The 18,963-nt window shown below is 34.1% G+C and overlaps 1 protein-coding gene across 3 annotated transcripts in view; it reads left to right on the forward strand.

Annotated features, from left to right (window-relative positions):
• Positions 1-18,963, forward strand: part of MIPOL1 (mirror-image polydactyly 1) — a 468,394-nt gene that overhangs the window by 409,402 nt on the left and 40,029 nt on the right. For 2 of the 3 annotated variants that reach the window (XM_031952941.1, XM_031952940.1), the window contains one exon: positions 5,748-5,978. The exons of the other annotated variant lie outside the window; for it this stretch is intronic. In XM_031952941.1, coding sequence (XP_031808801.1) covers positions 5,748-5,978 — 231 coding nt within the window. The remainder of the gene's footprint in view (positions 1-5,747; positions 5,979-18,963) is intronic. 3 annotated transcript variants of the gene reach the window in all.

Genomic DNA, 18,963 nt, shown 5'->3' on the forward strand with positions numbered 1-18,963 from the left:
ATCCTAAATATTGAAAAGGAACATGTCTTTGAATTTTTCCTGGAGCTATATGCAATTTGTAGTTCCTTAGTGTTTCTATGGTCTTTTGTAGACATGCTTCTAACATTTGCTCCTCAGGTGCACATCCCCCATGTAATGTAAGAACATTATTTTTGGAAATGTTTTTCTTACTGGAGTAAGAGCAGCAGCAACATACATTTGACACATAGTAGGGCTGTTTTTCATTCCCTGTGGCAAAACTGTCTATTCTTATATTTTCTAAGGCTCAGCTCAGTTAACTCTGAGCACTGAAAAGGCAAATCTTTTCATATTCTCCTTATCTAGAGGAATAGAATAGAAACAATCCTTAATATTTATAACCCAAAGGGGCCATTCTCTAGGCAATTGAGTAGGAGATGGAAGTCCAGGCTGAAGAGTTCCCATAGTTTTCATCTGTTCATTTACCTTTCTTAAATCAGTCACCATCCACCATTTTCCAGATTTCTTTCTTACAACAAATGCAGGGGAATTCCAAGGACTTAGAGAAGGTTGTAAGTCTCCTTGGTCAAGTTGCTCCTGTACTATATCTAATAAGGCCTGAATTTTATCTCTAGCTAAGGGCCACTGTTCTGTTCACACTGGTGTATCAGTTTTCCATTGAATAGGAACAGGTGAGAGTTTTGGCAGGCCTTCAACAGCAGCTCTGCCTAAAAAGCTGAAGTACTCATTTGTAATCCTAACTGTTGTAAAATGTCTCTTCCCTACAGATTGATGGGCATTTTTCAACTATAAAAGGAGTAAAAACACCTGTTTTACCTTCAAATATCCATCTCAAAGGGGTAGCACTAACTTCAGCTGCTATTGATTCTTCTAAACCAGACATATAGGTATCTGCCTTAATCTTTGGCCAGTGACTGGTCAAGTTGGCACCTCTGATGACTGTATGATCTGCACCTGTGTCTACCAATCCTTCTAATGGTATGCCATTTATATAGATAGTGAGCATAGGATGGTCAGCTGTCACAGCTGCTGTCCAGAATATTCCTGGATTCTGTTGCTTGGAGTATGAATCTGGGCAACTATCACTAGATTGCTTATTAGGAGTCTATATCAGTAAGCCTGATGCAATTACTTCTCCTGGTTGATAAGTCACACATTGTCTACCTGTATTAGTGACTGGGATATTATCTATACATTCCCCAGTTTCCCACATCAGTATATGGATGAACACTGTTTTGTAAGTAATCTCAGGAGGTAAAGTAGTCAAGCTTACTGTGCCTGGAGGTAAGGGATCCATAGGCTGGAGAGGAAGAGATTTCACCTCTCCAGGGGATATCTCAGTAGTCCAAGCTGCACACAACTCTATTCTCCCCAATTGTAATCCCTTTCTCCCATCAGATTGCTTCTTGGCTGATTGGTCATGTCTGAGTATTGAACTTCTAAAGACTCTCTGGGTGTAGCATCAGCTGCCATCATGCCCCAAGTATTTTTTGCTTTGAGCCCTAGGGCTGGGCCCCCCATCCCATTTCTCTGAATTAATCTACATTTTGACGCCCAATGGAAGCCTCTGTTGCATTTTGGACATGGGTTTTTGGGTCTTGTTCTCCTATCCTGTTTTCTCACTCTGTCTCTATGCCAACATTGAGCTTTCAGATGCCCTACTTTACCACATTGAAAGCATTGAAGAGAATCTCTGAAGGTCCCTTGTCAAAAGGGACCCTGTCTTCCCATGTTCACATCTTGGGACATTTGCCTGGGTATAAAAGTTATTTGTGCCCACTGTGGCATAGCGTCTTATGCTCTCCTCTAAAGGAACATCCTTGTATAGTCCTAGTATAATTCTTCTACAAATTTCAATAGCATTTTCTTTGTCTTACCATAATTTCTGTTGCTGCATTTTCACCAATAGTTTATATGACACCTGTCTGCAGATGTCCCACAAAAATCAGCAAAATGTTCATCTGGACCTTGCTCTATTTTCATGAAGGCTTCTCCTCAATCATGTTTATCTGGGAGAAAGCCCCTGCTTTGATAGCAGCAGAAGCAATTTGCTCATATGCTGCTATGGGGTAATTAATCTGTGCTAAAGTGTCTGCATAAGAACCTACACCTGTTAGTTGGTTACAGGTGATTGGTGTATTTACTCTAGACTGCCTCTTTCTTTGGGCTTGTATCCTACAAAGTTCACTATATTCAGAAAGCCACAACAAGTTTTGTCCAGGTTCTAAGCATGTCCTTGCTACAGATTTCCAATCACTATGGGTTAAAATTTCATAAATCAAATTGTGTAATAATATTTTAACATAAGATGATATAGACCCGTAAAGAGTACCAGCCTTTTTCAGGTCTTTGATAATTTCTAGATTAAAAGGAGTGTATCTTCTCCTTTCTTGACCTGAAGAATTAAGCTGTTCAACCACAGGATAAATTTCTATTCTCAAATCAGTTTTATTTTGCCCTTCCTCTTTGGCTTTAAGTAGTACCTTTGGCAATCAAGTTGGGGAGGAGGTTTTTGCTAGGGGGGAGGTGCTGGTGATGTCATTGCCCCTCCCACTCTTCCTCCTCCCTCTACCCAGGAAGGTGAAGTTGATAGGGGAGGGTTAAGAGCCTGCTTGGGTGTAGGCGGAGTTGAAGCTGGGTTGTGAAAGTGAAAATTACCACACCCTTTAAGTTCATTTAACTCTCCATGCCTTTCATCGATATTTTCATTATCCTCTTCCTTCTCTTCTTTTTTATCGGGCTTCCTTGTTTGACTGTTCTCCTTAGAGCTTTTCTTTTTTCTACAACTTGCGGGATTCTTTAGGACCAATTGTATTATGTTGTATATAAAGAATGTTTCCTTAGAAATTGAATCAGGATCTTTATCATTATAATATTCACATAGTTGATCTCCTGCTCATTTCCAATTATCTACCTCTATTTCTTCTTCCTTGAAGAACCAAAGGGATGTGCATTCTAATGTTTCCAAGAGTCCACCAATCTGCTCCCAAGTTACAAGCAAACCTTGCCTCTTTATTAGTCTAAGTATGCTTTCTATAGTGCTCCCTTGGGGTGTGGGTGTGGGTGAATCTCTTCCTAATATCTGCCCCATTTCAGCTGGAAAACGAATTTTACTAGCTTAGCTCTTAACAAAGTTCCCTGTTTGTCTATTTTAATACTCTCCCTATTTCCTGGTCACAGGGACTTCTTCACTGAAATTAGGGTCCTCAGTCCACATTGGGTGCCAAATATAAGGTCTGGACTAGCTCCCTGGAGGGCCTCGGAATCAGCCAGAGTCAGGATAAATCAAAGTCCTTGGTCTTCAGGGGGAGAAGTGAAGGACACAGACAAGCTGCCATACTTGCCAAAGATGTATCCTGGATTCTGGAGTCTGGAGTCTCCAGCCTCTCTCCTCCTTGTCCTGCCACCAACTGACTCTGACTTCTCTCCCCCCCCCCCCACCCTCCAATCCTTGCCTACAATTATCTCACCAACAAACATTCAACAAGCACCAATGGTGAGAAGAGCCATCATCTAAATATATTCTAATAGAGCTATTATCTCACATTGAATGGGTAGCCTTAAGTGCTCTCTTGGCTTATTTAGAGTTTCAGCCCTCTATATATCTTTTGTTTCTCTTGCTAGTTGGTGCCACCATAAATATAATTTAGATCCCAGGGTTATTTCTTCTTTTTGCCACCCTGCCATCCAGATCTACATTTCTTTTATACCCACAGACAATGGAAACTAACTCATTTAATAAAAAGAGAATCAAGTTTAAATGATGATTTTTTTTATCATCATTGATAAGTATGAAGATGATAGGAGATGTCATTGGGCAGTTTTTGGCCCTTCCTCCAATTGGCTTGCTAATCACTAATCACATAGTATTGGCCTCCTATGACTAATAAAGTCTGCTGCCTCAGGAAGAAATTGGTTGCTTTCTATCTTAGTGGAAAATCTCTGCCTTCTTTCCAGTTCCCTGGCTATATCTCCTACTTTTCTTCTCATTTTCTCTGTCTCAGGGTCCAAGGTCTGTTAGCATTTTCTTGTCTAACCTCCTCTTCTCTCCCACTAGAAGCTTGTAGAAAGAATTACAAAGAGATATGAACAACCATTTCTAGGAGGTTTCCCCATTCTTTTGGTGAAATGGAATCAAAGATATATTGAAATTGTACTAATTAATGAGGAAATATACACACACACATAGATAGAGAGATAGAGATATAAAGATTATACTGGTACTCAGGAAAAATTAAATAGAGGAATAATTCAAACAAAAAGCTAAAATGTGATCTATAAGTGAGGCTATAATCTTCTTCACAGAAGATTCAAAAATAGAGAAATGAAAATTCTAAAAAACAATCAGAGAAATAAAACAGTAAGAATGTATATAGAAGATGGAGACAATTGAAAATGAGATGAGATAAGAGAGAAGAGGAAGAGAAGGATAAGAGAAATAAGATAAAAAAGCATGTCTCTTTTTTAAATCATACATTACAGACTTAGAAGTATTCATCCCTGTTTTATATGCAATAGCCACTTATACAAAGGTTTAGGAAAGATGCTACATTTTACTAATTGGGTAATCAAACATTATCTGTTCTTATATCTACTTCAATCTTGATACTACATGCCAATGTCTTCAAAATGGGTTACTATTTCAGTTTTAAATACTTAGCAAATCTTTACATATTATTTTCCATCCAGAAACATTCTAAAGTTATGAAGCTAACTTTAAAGAGTTTTTTTCCATATTTAAGAATTATATTCATCTTTCACATTTTCAATCCAATATTTGCAGATAAGCCACTTTACAGCAAGTCTCCAATTGACATTTCTTTTGTATGCAAATACTGAAATGATTTTATTTAATAAAAAGGTACATGTCCTTTGTGGATTTTGAATTTCTGTTATTAAATATTTATGTTTTTCAAATGTCTTTATTTAATTGAGTGAGGTTCTTGGTGCCATTTCAAAATAACCTCAGCTGGTAGGTGTAATGACTTATGAAAGATCTGACCTTTAGCATTTTAAAGTTCTATTCATCTATAAATTTCTTCTGTCTTCATTTAATCTTAATTTGTATGCCTTTATGCAATGTGACTTAATGAGAATATGACTTTTGGCACAACATTTATTAACACAAAGAAAATATCTATAGGTACTTATTATTCTCCCCAGTAGAGTTTCTTTTAGTTAAAAACTGCTTGCATGTCAGGTCTGAAAATGAGAAAATGCTTTATATGGCTCATCCATGTTTGCATAGTCCTGGTTCATACTCATTAAGTATTAGTAAAATAGACAGTAGTTCTACTAAATTCTAGTCTGAAGTTCAGTCTTTCACTTCTCACTCTCTTGCATTTAGAAAGTTATCATTTTCTTTCTTTTTTTAAAACTTATATAGAAATACTTTGTTTTCTAGTTCTTTGCTATTCCTTTTTAAAGAAAATCAGGTGTGAACTTTATAGTGATCTTGCTAAGCTGACATATGGTAGTATTTTTTTAATATATTTGGGTTATCAAGGTAGAAAATCATTTGGCTGGTGTGCCTTAAGCAACATTCTGCAAGAAGGAATAAGAAATAAAACAGATATTACCTGAAGATTTATTCTAATATTATGATTTAATGATAATTTTCTCTTTTGAAATGCATAAACACATGATAATATTTATATATTCAAGTGAGATAATGTTCAGGAAAATAATAATTTAAATAGGCTATTCATAATTTACCTTTAAACAAAGTTTCAATTAGAACTAATTATTGCCCCTCCTTGTTTTCATAGTTTACACAAATCTTTATCCCAAGAAGAAAGTCTAAAGGATCAATTTAATTGTACTCTTAGTACCTATGAGGATGCTTTAAAAAACAGAGAGGATATTGTTTCCATCACTCATCAACAAAATGAGGAACTGGCCATCCATCTGCAGCAAGCCCTGACAGAGAGAACAAACATGGAATTAAAGCTTCAGCAAGCTTTAGAGGCCTCCCAAGAGGCCAGTGAAAAAGTCCAAAAGTAAGTAAAATGATTTCGCTTTTTAAAAAATACTGTCATTTGTTTTTTTTTTATTTTTTATTAAAGCTTTTTATTTTCAAAACATATGCAGAGTTCATTTTCTTTTTTCTTTTTTTTTTTTTAGATTCTCTATCATCATTTTTTTTTATTATAGTAACTTTTTATTGACAGAATCCATGCCAGGGTAATTTTTTTTACAACATTATCCCTTGAACTCACTTCTGTTCCGATTTTTCCCTCCCACCCTCCACCCCTTCCCCTAGATGGCAAGCAGTCCTATATATGTTGAATATGTCCTAGTATATCCTAGATACAATGTATGTGTGCAGATCCAAACAGTTTTCTTGTTGCACAGGGAGAATTGGATTCAGAAGGTAGAAATAACCCGGGAAGAAAAACAAAAATGCAAACAGTTTACATTCATTTCCCAGTGTTTTTTTCTTTGGGTGTAGCTGCTTCTGTCCATCATTGATCAATTGAAACTGAATTAGGTCTCTTTGTCAAAGAAATCCACTTCCATCAGATTACATCTTCATACAGTATTGTTGTTGACGTATATAATGATCTCTTGGTTCTGCTCATTTCACTTAGCATCAGTTCATGTAATTCTCTCCAAGCTTCTCTGAAAATACTGTCATTTGGCTGTCTTTATGCTTTTTGCCTTATTTAAAAAAAATTGATTGGGCCAAATAATCAGATTTCCTAGTTTATATTAGTATGCATCTATATCTATATATATAGATATATAGATATGTAGTCCATTCTTAGTTTTAAAATGTTTTCTTAGGAATCCTTTGGGAAATCACTGCTATTTAGAACAAGGCATCTTGTAATATTATTATTCATGTTAATAATACTAACTAGCATTTATATAGTACTTTAAGGTTTGCAAAATTCATTACAAAGATTGCCTTAGGAATCAGGTGCTATTATTGTTCTCATATTATAGGTGATGAAACTGATGAATAGAAAAATTACTTGCCCAGGATCAAATAGCTAGTATTAAGTGTTTGAGTTTGAATTTGTACTCAGGACATCCTAGCTATATGTCAAGCACTATCCACTCTACCACCTTGGTAGAAAAGCAACTTAATTTCATCAGTCACCCTAGAAACACCTTATTGGATTATTTAATTCTTTCCCACCCCAGTTTATAAAAGAAAAGCCAACAGTTAAGAAAAGTGTTTAGTTTTTTTAGGTTTTTTTGGTTGTTGTTGTTTGTTTATTTGCTGTTTTTCTTTACTTTCTTGGCTTAGGAGTGAATTTGATGGAACTAGATTGACATGATTTTGCAATGTTATATTAAAACATTGAAAGCAAGTAGACAGACTAATTAAAATTGTGTACTCTTAAGATATGAAACTCACTTCCTTTCAAATACTTTATATATCTTTTTACACAAAAAAAATTGCATTTGTTTACTTGAGATAATTTTCTTTATATTTACATTTTTAACAAAAAAATTGCATAGAACTTTGATCTTTATTAAAACTAACTGAAAACATGATTTCTAAATGATATCTCTTTAAAAACAGTTTTTTTTTTCAGAAGCTGAAAGATAAGGAAACTTAAATAATCTTCTTTATATATGGCCAATATCATCACATTAACAAACTGTACAAGGACAAATCTCTTTAACTCCCAAGGAATACTTGGTTTTCTGGATAATTTCTTCAGTATTACATAATTAATGAGTAATGCAAATTAACTGTAAGGTTTTTGCTTTCTTATTTATTAGAGTTTAAACCATCCATGAGTCTAAATTATCCATTTGTATCTAAGCTGATCATGCTTCCCCATAATTCATATTTTTATTATGGCCTTAGATCCAAGCAAGCTTTTTCTCTAAACATGTAAAGCAGGCTTAAGCACTATGTTCTTTCTAAATCTCTTCCATTAGGTTGTCTTGAACTATCTGATTTATATTTAAGTGTTAGTTTTTTGTTTGTTTTTTACCAAATTTAAAGGTTAAGTTCATAAACCACAGGGCCAGAAAGTCTTGTGGTTCATTCATTAAGAGATATAACTGTGAAAGATATGTCCCAGATTTCCAATAATATAATATTAGTGAGTTGATCAAAAATAAATAATTTACAAATACATAAGTGTGTTGAGAAGTCAATGTAAATATTGCTAGGATTTTATTTTTCTTAGTCCAAGATGAAAATTGGCTATCGTTCTACAATTTATACAATATTTAGCTTAGATGTTCAATTATTGCAAATAAATAAGCATCATAAAACAGCAAAATTTACAAAGGAAGATATATATATATATATATATATATACATACATACATATGCAATTTAAAGAAAGAATATTTGTATTAACAAAGTTTTTGTTAACAAAGGAAATGGATAAGACTTTATCAAATCTCTGTTAAATGTAGTTTGAAGGTTAAATAGAAATTAAATAAAATTAATAGAAAAGAACAAATTAAAGGGATTTGACAAACTCTATGATACAGTGCAAAAAAGAGAAGACTAGACCTAGAGTCAGGAAACCTACATTTGAATTTTGACTCCAACAGAAAGAAGCTGTGTGAGGCTGGAAATCACTTCAATTTTTTTGATCTTCACATTCCTCATCTATAAAATGGATATAACTATATACCACCTCACTACCAGTAGTTATAAGGAGAGTATTTTATATACCTTAAAGTTCCACATAAATGTAAGCTATTAAATATATTCAGACAATAGTGTATTTCATTTAATGTTCAGGGTTTTAAAATTTTTCTTAAATAAATGTATATGACTCCCAAATTATATTTTGCTCATCATAATTAGTTTAGACGAAATATTTTTTTTAAATTTCTGATTACTTACTGTCTAATTTAGCTTAAATAACTACATGGTTTTCTGAACAATAGTCAGTTATTCAATTCTGATTGCCATATGCAGCCAGAGCAAGCTTTGGATTTGTTGTTAATATGTGTTGTTGTTTAGCCATTTTTCAAATGTATCTGATACTTTGTGACCCTATTTGGGTTTTTTTGGCAAAAATACTTGAGTGGAGTGTCATTTCCTTCTCTAGATCATTTGACAGATGAGGACACTGAGGCAAACAAGGTTAAATGACATTTCTAGCATTACACAGATAGTGTCTAAGGCCAGATTTAAGCTGAATCTTCCTGATTCCAGGCTTATGTTTCTATCTGCTGTACTATCTAGCTGCCTAATGTCTGCTTCCCCAGATAAGTTGGTATGTTGCTTCACCAATTTTAATAGGATGGTTATTCTGGAAGTATGTTAATGATATGAACTTTCTTTAAATGCTTGTTTCCCTTTTTTTCTTTAATAGTAATTTATTTTTCTAAATGCATGCAGAGATATATTTTTTGCAAAAGTGTATGTTGAAAACTTATTCTTAGTTTGCCTTTAAACAATTTAAATTCTTTCTTAGAAAGTTAGGCTAGTGCATGCTTCCTTGTAACCTCTCTTATTATGTATGCTAACTCCAAAAGGTAAGCTTCAACTTGAAAGACAGCACACCTGAATTTAAATTATTTTCAGGAATAACATGAAAGAATATACAGAAAATATTCAAATTGGATTCAATTCTTATTTAGTACTTGATAGTTCTCAAAAAACAATGTAGTATCTTCATAGGAAACTATGACATTTTAACTAGATCTGCCTCATCCCCATCCATTTCTTTTCTCTCCACTATTGTCCAAACTCTTTCATTTGACTCTTCTTTGACTCCTGCCCATTCAGCATTCATTAGCTTTTCTTTTCTAATCTGTCACCTTTCTTTATCAGTTCTAATCTAATTACATGTGGAAAATGTGAAAACTTTTGTGACTACAAACAAATCTCTTGTCTTTAATAATCATAAAATTTTGAATTTACATAATTTCTCCCTTAGAGAACTCAAAACATTATATATATATATATATACACACATAAAACATATATGTATATACAGATGCATATGTTCTCATTTTTTCTTTGCAATATACCTGGAAAGAAAAATTCCACACAATTGTAACTATTCACATCAGCCTCAGTCTTATTGATAGATAGAATAATCATCTATTCAACTGATGTAGTATCATAAGAAGGGTGCTAAAAAGAATTTCTGAAGTAAACTTGGATTAAAATTGCAAATAATCTTATCTTAAGATACATATCATTGCTAGAGTAGCACATTTAATCATAAAATACAGTATTCTTAGTTTTTCTCTTCATCATTCCCCTCTCTATTTTAGGTGTTCAATAAGAGGAAAGAATGAAAATTGAAAGGTAAAAGAAACATAAAGAAACTGTAAGAGAAACATGTTCAAAATTTTACCTAGAATAATCCTTATATTAGTGATGCGGAAAGGTAGGGGAACATATAGGGATACAAACCCAGATCTCGCCAATTATATTCCCTAATTGGCAAGGAATATGACCTCTGTATATATCTTCTTATGACCTGAAATGTTCTAAATGAGCTTTATATGTCAATCTATTTGTATTTTCCCTCCTATTTTAAGTATTGAAATTCATAGGGCACACCACATAGCTAGGTTAACATAGTTAAGTTAATATACAGTAACAAATAGAATTCTAAGATAATGAAGGACTTTAAGGGTCATATGTTGTCTGTCTCTTTCTTTGTTGTTAATATGGCACTTAAACCAACATAGACAGAGACATATCTAATTGTGTTTTAAAAAAATCTCCTAGAATGAAAATTAACAAATCTCCTAACTGTAAATCTCATATTTACTAAATTCTGCAACTTAATTATATTTCCTCTTTATATGATCTCAATGCATATGGAAATGTTTGCCTCTATTGTTCATGCAATATTGATTCATATGTAGAGATATTTTTTATTCTTCTCTTTTAAACTAAACAATTCCAAAGTTTTTTAATCTTCCACATACATCCTAGTTTTAATTAAGTCTTTTGTTACTTCACTAAATCTTTTTTGGAGTGAAGTCACTGTTGTGATGGAATTTCTTTAGTATGAACCATCAGAATCAAACTATGTAAATAAAGATCTGTTTTCTTTTTTATTTGTGTTTTTTAAAAGCATAGATACATTTCAAATGAAGTGGTCCAAACATAGTGTACAAGATTTTTATTTTTTTATTTCTGGTATTTTTTTATATCTGGTAAAATTTTTTGCTCCATTTTGAGGAAAAGTTGCTTAAAATCTATATTTGTTTTTAACATTTTTAAAATTTAAAACTCCAAATACTACCTTCAGGAATACAAAAAAAATTGTCAAAGACGAGTACAAATTCTTTCAATGGATAGTTTTCAAAATAATTAGTTGCTTTAAGAAATATAGGCCATTCTACATCTTTAAAAATAAATAACTAAAAGGAAAACTGTTATGAGTCAGAACTCTGTACTTGAAACAAGGATTCTTACAAGGTACTAACACAGTGGAAGTGATAAGACAATGGTTATCTAGTTTAGCATAATGATTAATAGTTCTCTAGTTTAGTACATGTACTTAGTACTTAATATAGTTCCACAAGATTCACACCTATGATAATGTAATTAAAATAGAGCATGTAAGCTGGGACAAATTCAGCCAGAATCAGACTCAGAGAAGACAAGAGAATTGGAGACAGGAGCTCAAGCTCTCCGAGCCAAGGAGAGAGATTCCATCTTTGATCAGGCTCCACGTGGCTCTCCTACTTCCTGCACTTTGGGAGAGACTGGTTCAGACTCAGGGAGATTCAGAAGAAAGACTGGTTCAGACTTAGGGAAACTCAGAGACAAATTCACTTCATCTCACACCACAGTGGTGGCTGGCCTCCTGCATCCCCGCACTGAGACCAAGGCCCATCTGAAGGGCCTCAAGAAAGCTAATCAAGCCCCAGGCAAAGAGACAGTAGAGAATTTGGACTTTGGATTTTAACACCTGGTTATTCTTATGGGATTTAATCTGCTGAAAGGAAGGCTGCTCCAGAGATCTCCAGAAAACCAACCAGAACACTACATTTTGGCATCTGAACATGGAACTAAGGATTTACAATCAGCAGTCCAGACTGACACGATCCTGAGTTCAGTGGAAAAGCCTCCAATCCTAATTTCACTGAAAAAGTCTCTGATCCTGAGTTCAGTGAAAAAATCTTTATGACTCAGAAATTTAGGGTAAGTACAAAAATAGACAAGAAGGAAACTTTGTAAAAGGCTAAACTAGTGTTTCAGCTGAAATGGGACAAATGTTTAGAAAGAAGACTTCTTCACCACAAGGAAAGTGTGTAAAAAGCATGGTTAGACTGATTTAAAAAAAAAACCAAAGTTTGATTGTAACTTGGGAGCAAATCATTGGACTTTTTGAAACAGTACAGTACTCATCATCTTGGTTCTCAAAGGAAGAAGGAATAGAACCAGACGTGGAAATTAGTAGGAGAGCAACTAAGTGAATATTACAATGACAATGATCCTGCTTCAATTCCTAAAGAAAAACACTATTATGTATAGTGTATATTAATACAATTGGCTTTAAGGAATCATATAAGTATTGGAATAAGAAAAAAGAAGAAAGAACAGGAAGGAAAAGATACTGACAAATTAGGTGAAAAGGATGAAGAATTAGACAAGAAAGACAATTAGGTGCAATGCTGATGAAATTAAGGAGTGTGGTGCTTCACAGCAGGAGCCATTAGGGCATTCCCCATCCCCTGACCTCTTCCCCCCCTCAATTAACCCTTCATAGGTGGAGGGAGGAAAAGAAGGGAGAGGGGCAGGGGCAGTGACATCATCAGCATCATCCATAAAGCAGTCTATAACAAAATTACAAAACACTAATTAAAGCTAAAAAAGAAGGACAGGATATATCTGATTTAATAGAAGCATATCCTGTGATTGAAGAATTTGATTCTTCAGGTTAAGCCAGGAGAAGATACACTCCTTTTGATCTGGAAATTATCAAAAATTTTAAAAAGGGTTGCACTTTTTATGGGGCTACATCATCTTATGTCAAGATGGCACTAGAGAATTTGGCTTATGAAATTTTAACCCCTAGTGATTGAAATTTATAGCAAGGACTTGTTTAGAACCTGGACAAAACTTGTAGCTTTTGGAGTATAGTGAACTATGTAGGATACAAGCCCAATGAAACAGGCAAACTGGAGTTAATATACAAATCATCTTTGACCAACTAGCAGGTAAAGGTCAGTATGCAGACGATTTAGCACAGATTAATTACCCTTTGGTAGCATATGAACAAATTGCTGCTGCTGCTATCAAAGCATGGGGCACCTCCTAGGACAAGATCGAGGGGAAGCCTTCACAAAAATAGAGAAAGGTCCAAATGAACCCTTTGCTGATTTTGTGGGACATCTGCAAATAGCTGTCATACAAACAATTGGTGAAAACGCAGCTACAGGAATTATAAAATAACTCACTAAATAAAATGCTAATGAAGTTTGTAGAAGAATTATTTAGGGACTACACAAGGATGCTCCTTTAGAGGAGATCATAAGACGCTGTGCCATGGTGGACACAAATGCCTTTTGTACTCAGGCTATGATGCAGCACATGGGAAGACAGGGTCCCCTTTGGCAAGGGACTCATCAATGCTTTCTATGTTGTAAAGTAGGGCATCTGAAAGCTCAGTGTAGGTATAGAGATAGAGTGAGGAGACAGGATGGGAGAACAAGACCCAAAACCCTATGTCCAAAATGCAACAGAGGTTTCCACTGGGACTCTGAATGTAGATTGACCCAGGGAAACGAGAGGTGGGGCCCAGCTCCAAGACCTCAAACAAAAAAACAGGTGAGGCATGATGGAAGCCGAGGTTGCACCCAGAGAATCTTTAAAACTTTAGGACAGATATGATCAATCAACTGAAAAGCAATCAGATGGGAGAAAGGGATTGCATGATCAATCAGCAGAGAAGCAATCAGATGGGATTACAATTGGGGAGAATATAGGTTTTTTTAACCTGACAGAAGGGCAGTATCCAGTGCAAGCAGCTTTAATATAATTGCCATGTGATGTGAAGAGATCCAGAAAGTGGTGAATGGAAGGGACCAGATAGGTTAACTGCTTGGGGGAAAGGGTTTGCTTGTATCTCTAACAGATGAAGAAGAAATCAAATGTGTGCCAACAAGCCATATTCACCTCTTCCATCAGAAAAAGAGAAAAAGCTAAAAACAAAGAAGACCTAAAAAACATCTGACACTGAAAGAGCATAGCTGATAATAAGACTGTACAGAACTTCAAAACCTGAAGGAATCATTGGATTCCCTGAGATGAAAAATTGTTGATTAGACTGTTGTAGAACTTCAAAACCAGCAGGAATCATTGGATTCCCTGAGACATGATAAGACTGATACAGGACTACAAAATCTACAGGAATCATTGGATTCCTTGACACATGAAATAATGGACAACAGATTGGTTTTGGACTATTTCTAGGACTTATAGACATGTATAATTCCTCATGTTGATTCATGTTGTTTGTAATACCACCCATGTTGATGGATTTATGTATTACTGTTTTAAGAGAGACCCTTCAGAAACCCGCTAATCTGGTTTGATTCCCCATTTTCCTTTGGTTTTCATCTCCCTTCCTGAGATGTCAGGGAGGCTGTTTTTTCTGAGAAGTCAGATAAGGCATGATCACCTCCTTTTTGGGGGTCTCACCTCCCTGAAAAGTCAGGGAGGGCATGACCACCTATGTTCTAAAACAAAAGAAAGCAGGAGAAAACTAACAATCTATTTCCTGCCTCACAGCTGAATAATGATTTGTATGAAATACTTGAGGTTACAAAGAAATTGTGAATTCTTAGGTTGGTTTCCCTGCTCATGAGTAAGAGCTGCATACATATTTCCCTTAGAAGTGTCAGGAGAGTCACCATACTGTCACACAAGGTGTGACTCACCTCAGCTTAGAGCTTAGAGCTTAGAGCAAACACAAACTCAACTGCTTATTCTGTTTGCAGGTTGAATTATAAGATAAGAGATGGATGACTTTGAATTCTGGGAAGGCATACAAAGCATTTTCACACTTTCTTGATAAAAAAAAAGAGTATATTGTTGCCATCAAAGACTTTACCCAACTATTTAATTTTGTTCCTGGCACATAGTCTTGATGTTAGCTATAACTAAACTTAATTTATTAAAATTTATTTTCCAATTGTAACAAATTCAATGAAATTGTTATAATCATATATATAGATATATATAAAGATATACATATGAAAGGTTAATTATATAAATCTATCAAAATAATTGTTTCTTTCCATGTTTCAGTTCCAATTCCTATGTCTATATTTTCACATTCAGACTTTACTTTTCTTTCATCTAAGAGCTTTCATGCAGGAGGCATTCAACAGATATTTGATTCATAGATGAGTAACTGAAGAGTAAAATTAATTCCAATCTAAACACAAGACTTTCTACCAAAATTTTAAAAATTCAAAAATTTTTGCTGTGCTTTCTTACATTATTTGGAAATAAAAGGAGAGAGGATGAATCAAAATATTTCTTGAAGCTCCTTTAGTATGTCTTGTATGCTTATAATATTTAGAAGTATGTGAAATAGGGAATTTATGTTGACCAGTAGTCAAATTGTCTTTTTGTTTGCAGTAAAAAAGGAATGAATAAAAAGAATAAGCACTATGTGCAAACCACTGTAGCTAAAAATACAAATTAATCCTTTTCCTCAAGAACCCTATATCCTGATAGCAAAGAGTCCAAACACATAAGGGTATTAGGTCCAAGGAGTAAAGTTATAGGAATGGCAAATGTAATTGTAGGAGACTGACACATCCTTTTCCAGTAACATTAGCTTATTTGATTATGACTTCAGAGGGAAGGGTGAGGAGGTAAACTGCTCTAGATATAGTAGACCATATGGATTGCAAAGATGAATGTGCAAATTTTTCAAAATAAAATTAGTTTAAAAATCTACCTTGCTATTTAGTTTAATTTTGTAAAATTTGTAATCATGCCTGTGTACTATTTGTGGATCGTTATGTGGTTTGAAGATGGGCTTGAATACGTTCTATGTAGCCATCATTAAAATATTATCTTAATATATTATTAGATTTGCTTTCTTGGACATATGATATACTTTTTTTACAAAGGTGTATAAATATAGATTTCAACAATAGATCAAACAAATCTAGTCCTGTGGCCTGTGAATTGCAGCATGTACTTTAGTTTGTGAAATCCAGGTCTTTTTCAACTCTGTCAAGTAAGTATGTATTTTATAAAATTTATCAATATCTGTGCATATTTGCACAGTGGATCACCACTCTCCTCTAATAGGTACATAAAGTATATTTCTTTAACAGCAGTCTATATTGTACACAGAGATACCTGCCAAGCTTTGAAGACAAATAATTACTGTGCTCATTTACTTTTTTAAAAGCAAAGTATTTGGGCTGACATAGTGACCTACTGGAAATGTTCTGCTTTTACATATGAAACAGTTTCAGTTCTCTAACTTTAAACAAGGATTAATATAGAGTTATTACCTCAATTTCTAAGCCAGAAATTGAGTATGGGAAATAGGGCACAGAATAAAATATTCCAATGAAAACTGCAGCTAGAAACTCAAAAGAGAAAGGAGAATGTGTTTTCCTCTTGAAAGTTTCGGATAATATTGTGACATGACCTTCAAACTGCATGGAAGCAGGGAAGGAGAGGTGCAGCATAGCTGCTTGGATTCTAGACTCTCTTGCCACCATGTTTGTTTATAAAAACTGTCAATGGATGAGCTAGAGTTGGATTAGTTCACATTCCTACACAATCATATAGTTTGCAAACTCTTTAATTAATGGGAGTAAAAGAGAAAGAATTTAAGAAGATAAAAAAAGACAGAATTTGATATCAGCTTTAGGCAGTAGAAGACAAATTTTGTTTGTATTCTGTATGCATCTGAGGCTATGAAATAGATCAGATCTCAGCCTCTTGTCAATTTCAAAAGACTGGGATTTGGGGGAAAGAAAAATAAAGATAATAATAATAACCTTATAGAACAGAATGCCAGGCAGGTACATGGACAGACAAGGGAGAAACAATTCAATATTAGCTGATCTTGGCATGATCTCTGTGTGTGTCTCTCTGTCTCTCTTTGTGTCTCTGTCTGTCTATCCTCTCCCTCCCCTGTTCTATACTCTCCCTTTCTTTTTTCCCCTTTCTTATCTCTCATCTCATCCCTTTTTTCCCAATATATGTTTATTGAATACCTACCATGTGCAAAACTCTGATAGGTGCTCTTGTGAAGAAACAATGTTGTAACATGATTCCTGTTGGGTATCAAGTTTTTTTTTTTTTTTTCTGAGACAAAGAAACATTTTCTTAAGAGCCAAAGACAAAAGTGATTTTCATGTAAATCGGAACCTAAAAGCCATTAATGAGTGTTATTTCTTTTTCCTTATTTTCATTCTCATGGGTTCTACCTAATATGTACATATGTTAATGTAGCAGTGGTAAAATGACAGTTATCCAAACTGGCAGTGTGTACATTTTTCCTCAAGAAATTCTGTGTCCTAGTTAAATATCTAATATAGAATGCTTTTACTTTAATTAAATTAATAGGACATAATAATTTAAGGGCAGATGAAAAAATAGAATCCTCTTTATTCTGCCATGTAATATAGAATACATTTCAGAGCTATACAGGGAAAATATAAGCGTATACAATATTTAAAATTCTTCCCCAGACCAAACTAATTTGTTCCCCTGGCTCAGTTGTATGCATTTCACTTCAGTATCCCAAGACATTCTCTGTTACTGACTAGAGGGTCTAATTTTACCCAGAATGGTCAGAGCAGCACAGTTCAAGAATAATGAATCTCTGTATAATCACACTATAATGTGAGGTGACCCCTCAGCTAGGAGACTGACCAGATACACATATGGGTTTTAGTTAGATGCTCTGATGCTTTTCCCCACTTTTTTTTAACATAGCTCTGAGAAAAATGTGACTTAGACCCAATAATGATTCTTGAGTATATCTAGCAAAGGAAACCATGAGGAGAAGAAAATTTAACACATTGGTGTAAGACCATCCACTTCATTGATGCAATCTGAGGGGAATGCCTAATGACTAGAAGAATCAAACTTGGCAATGAAAACAACAAAGCTCTTTTCATCAATTCAAATGCAGACTCCAAAGCTGCAGATGGTCACCTCCAGCCTTGCCTATTCAGTGTGGGGTTTTATAAAATGGCATTTTGGTGAATACTAATAGATCAAAAAAAAAGTTTAATAACATAAAAATGTGGTATTTCTTTTTAAATGATTATACATGTCAGTGAGTCACAAAAGGATAAAATAAGTGTCTTTTATATGTAGGTCTAAAATCTTTTTGATATTTTCAACAACCAAAGTGAGAGCTGTCGTGTGCAGATTGAATTCTGTAGAGAACTATTTAGTGTATGAAAAGGAGACCAAAATAAGAATTCAAACTTATTCTGATAGACTTATCTTTTCTTCATAATGTCTCTAAATTCATAGTATATTATTTAGATCCCTTAATATTTTCTTAAGGTTAACATAAACTACATGTTTGCTGCCCTTCTAAAGAATGAGCCAAACTAATTAAAGATAAAGACATAAATATGAATTAAAAATACCAGCAGAAGAAATACTTTTTAGTAGCATTTGTCTCTTTGAAGAGCAGAGAAATGTAATAAAATTTGGGACTTAAATTTAAAGTTTTTTTCAAATTTTAAACATGGGCTATTTCATGCCAGGCAGCTTCAAAACTCTTAGGAGGCTATAATAACTTGATCATTTTAAGAAGGACTAAGTTTGCATCAGACTTAATATGTTTATGTCAATATTTTAAATAAAACAAAGGAATTATAGATACTGAATACTGTTTTGATCTGAATCTTTCCTGATTCTCTAAACAAATGAAGTGTTTATTTTAATTTAAGAATTTTTTTCTACTGGATTCTAGCAGATGACCATATCTATCTTACTTCAAATAGCTATAATTTAAGTTGTAGTATAAATCAATTATTCTGACTTTTAACAGGCAACTTATAACCATTTCCTATTTTTTA

The sequence above is a fragment of the Sarcophilus harrisii genome, chromosome 2 (assembly GCF_902635505.1).
Source record: "Sarcophilus harrisii chromosome 2, mSarHar1.11, whole genome shotgun sequence".
NCBI lineage: Eukaryota > Metazoa > Chordata > Mammalia > Dasyuromorphia > Dasyuridae > Sarcophilus > Sarcophilus harrisii.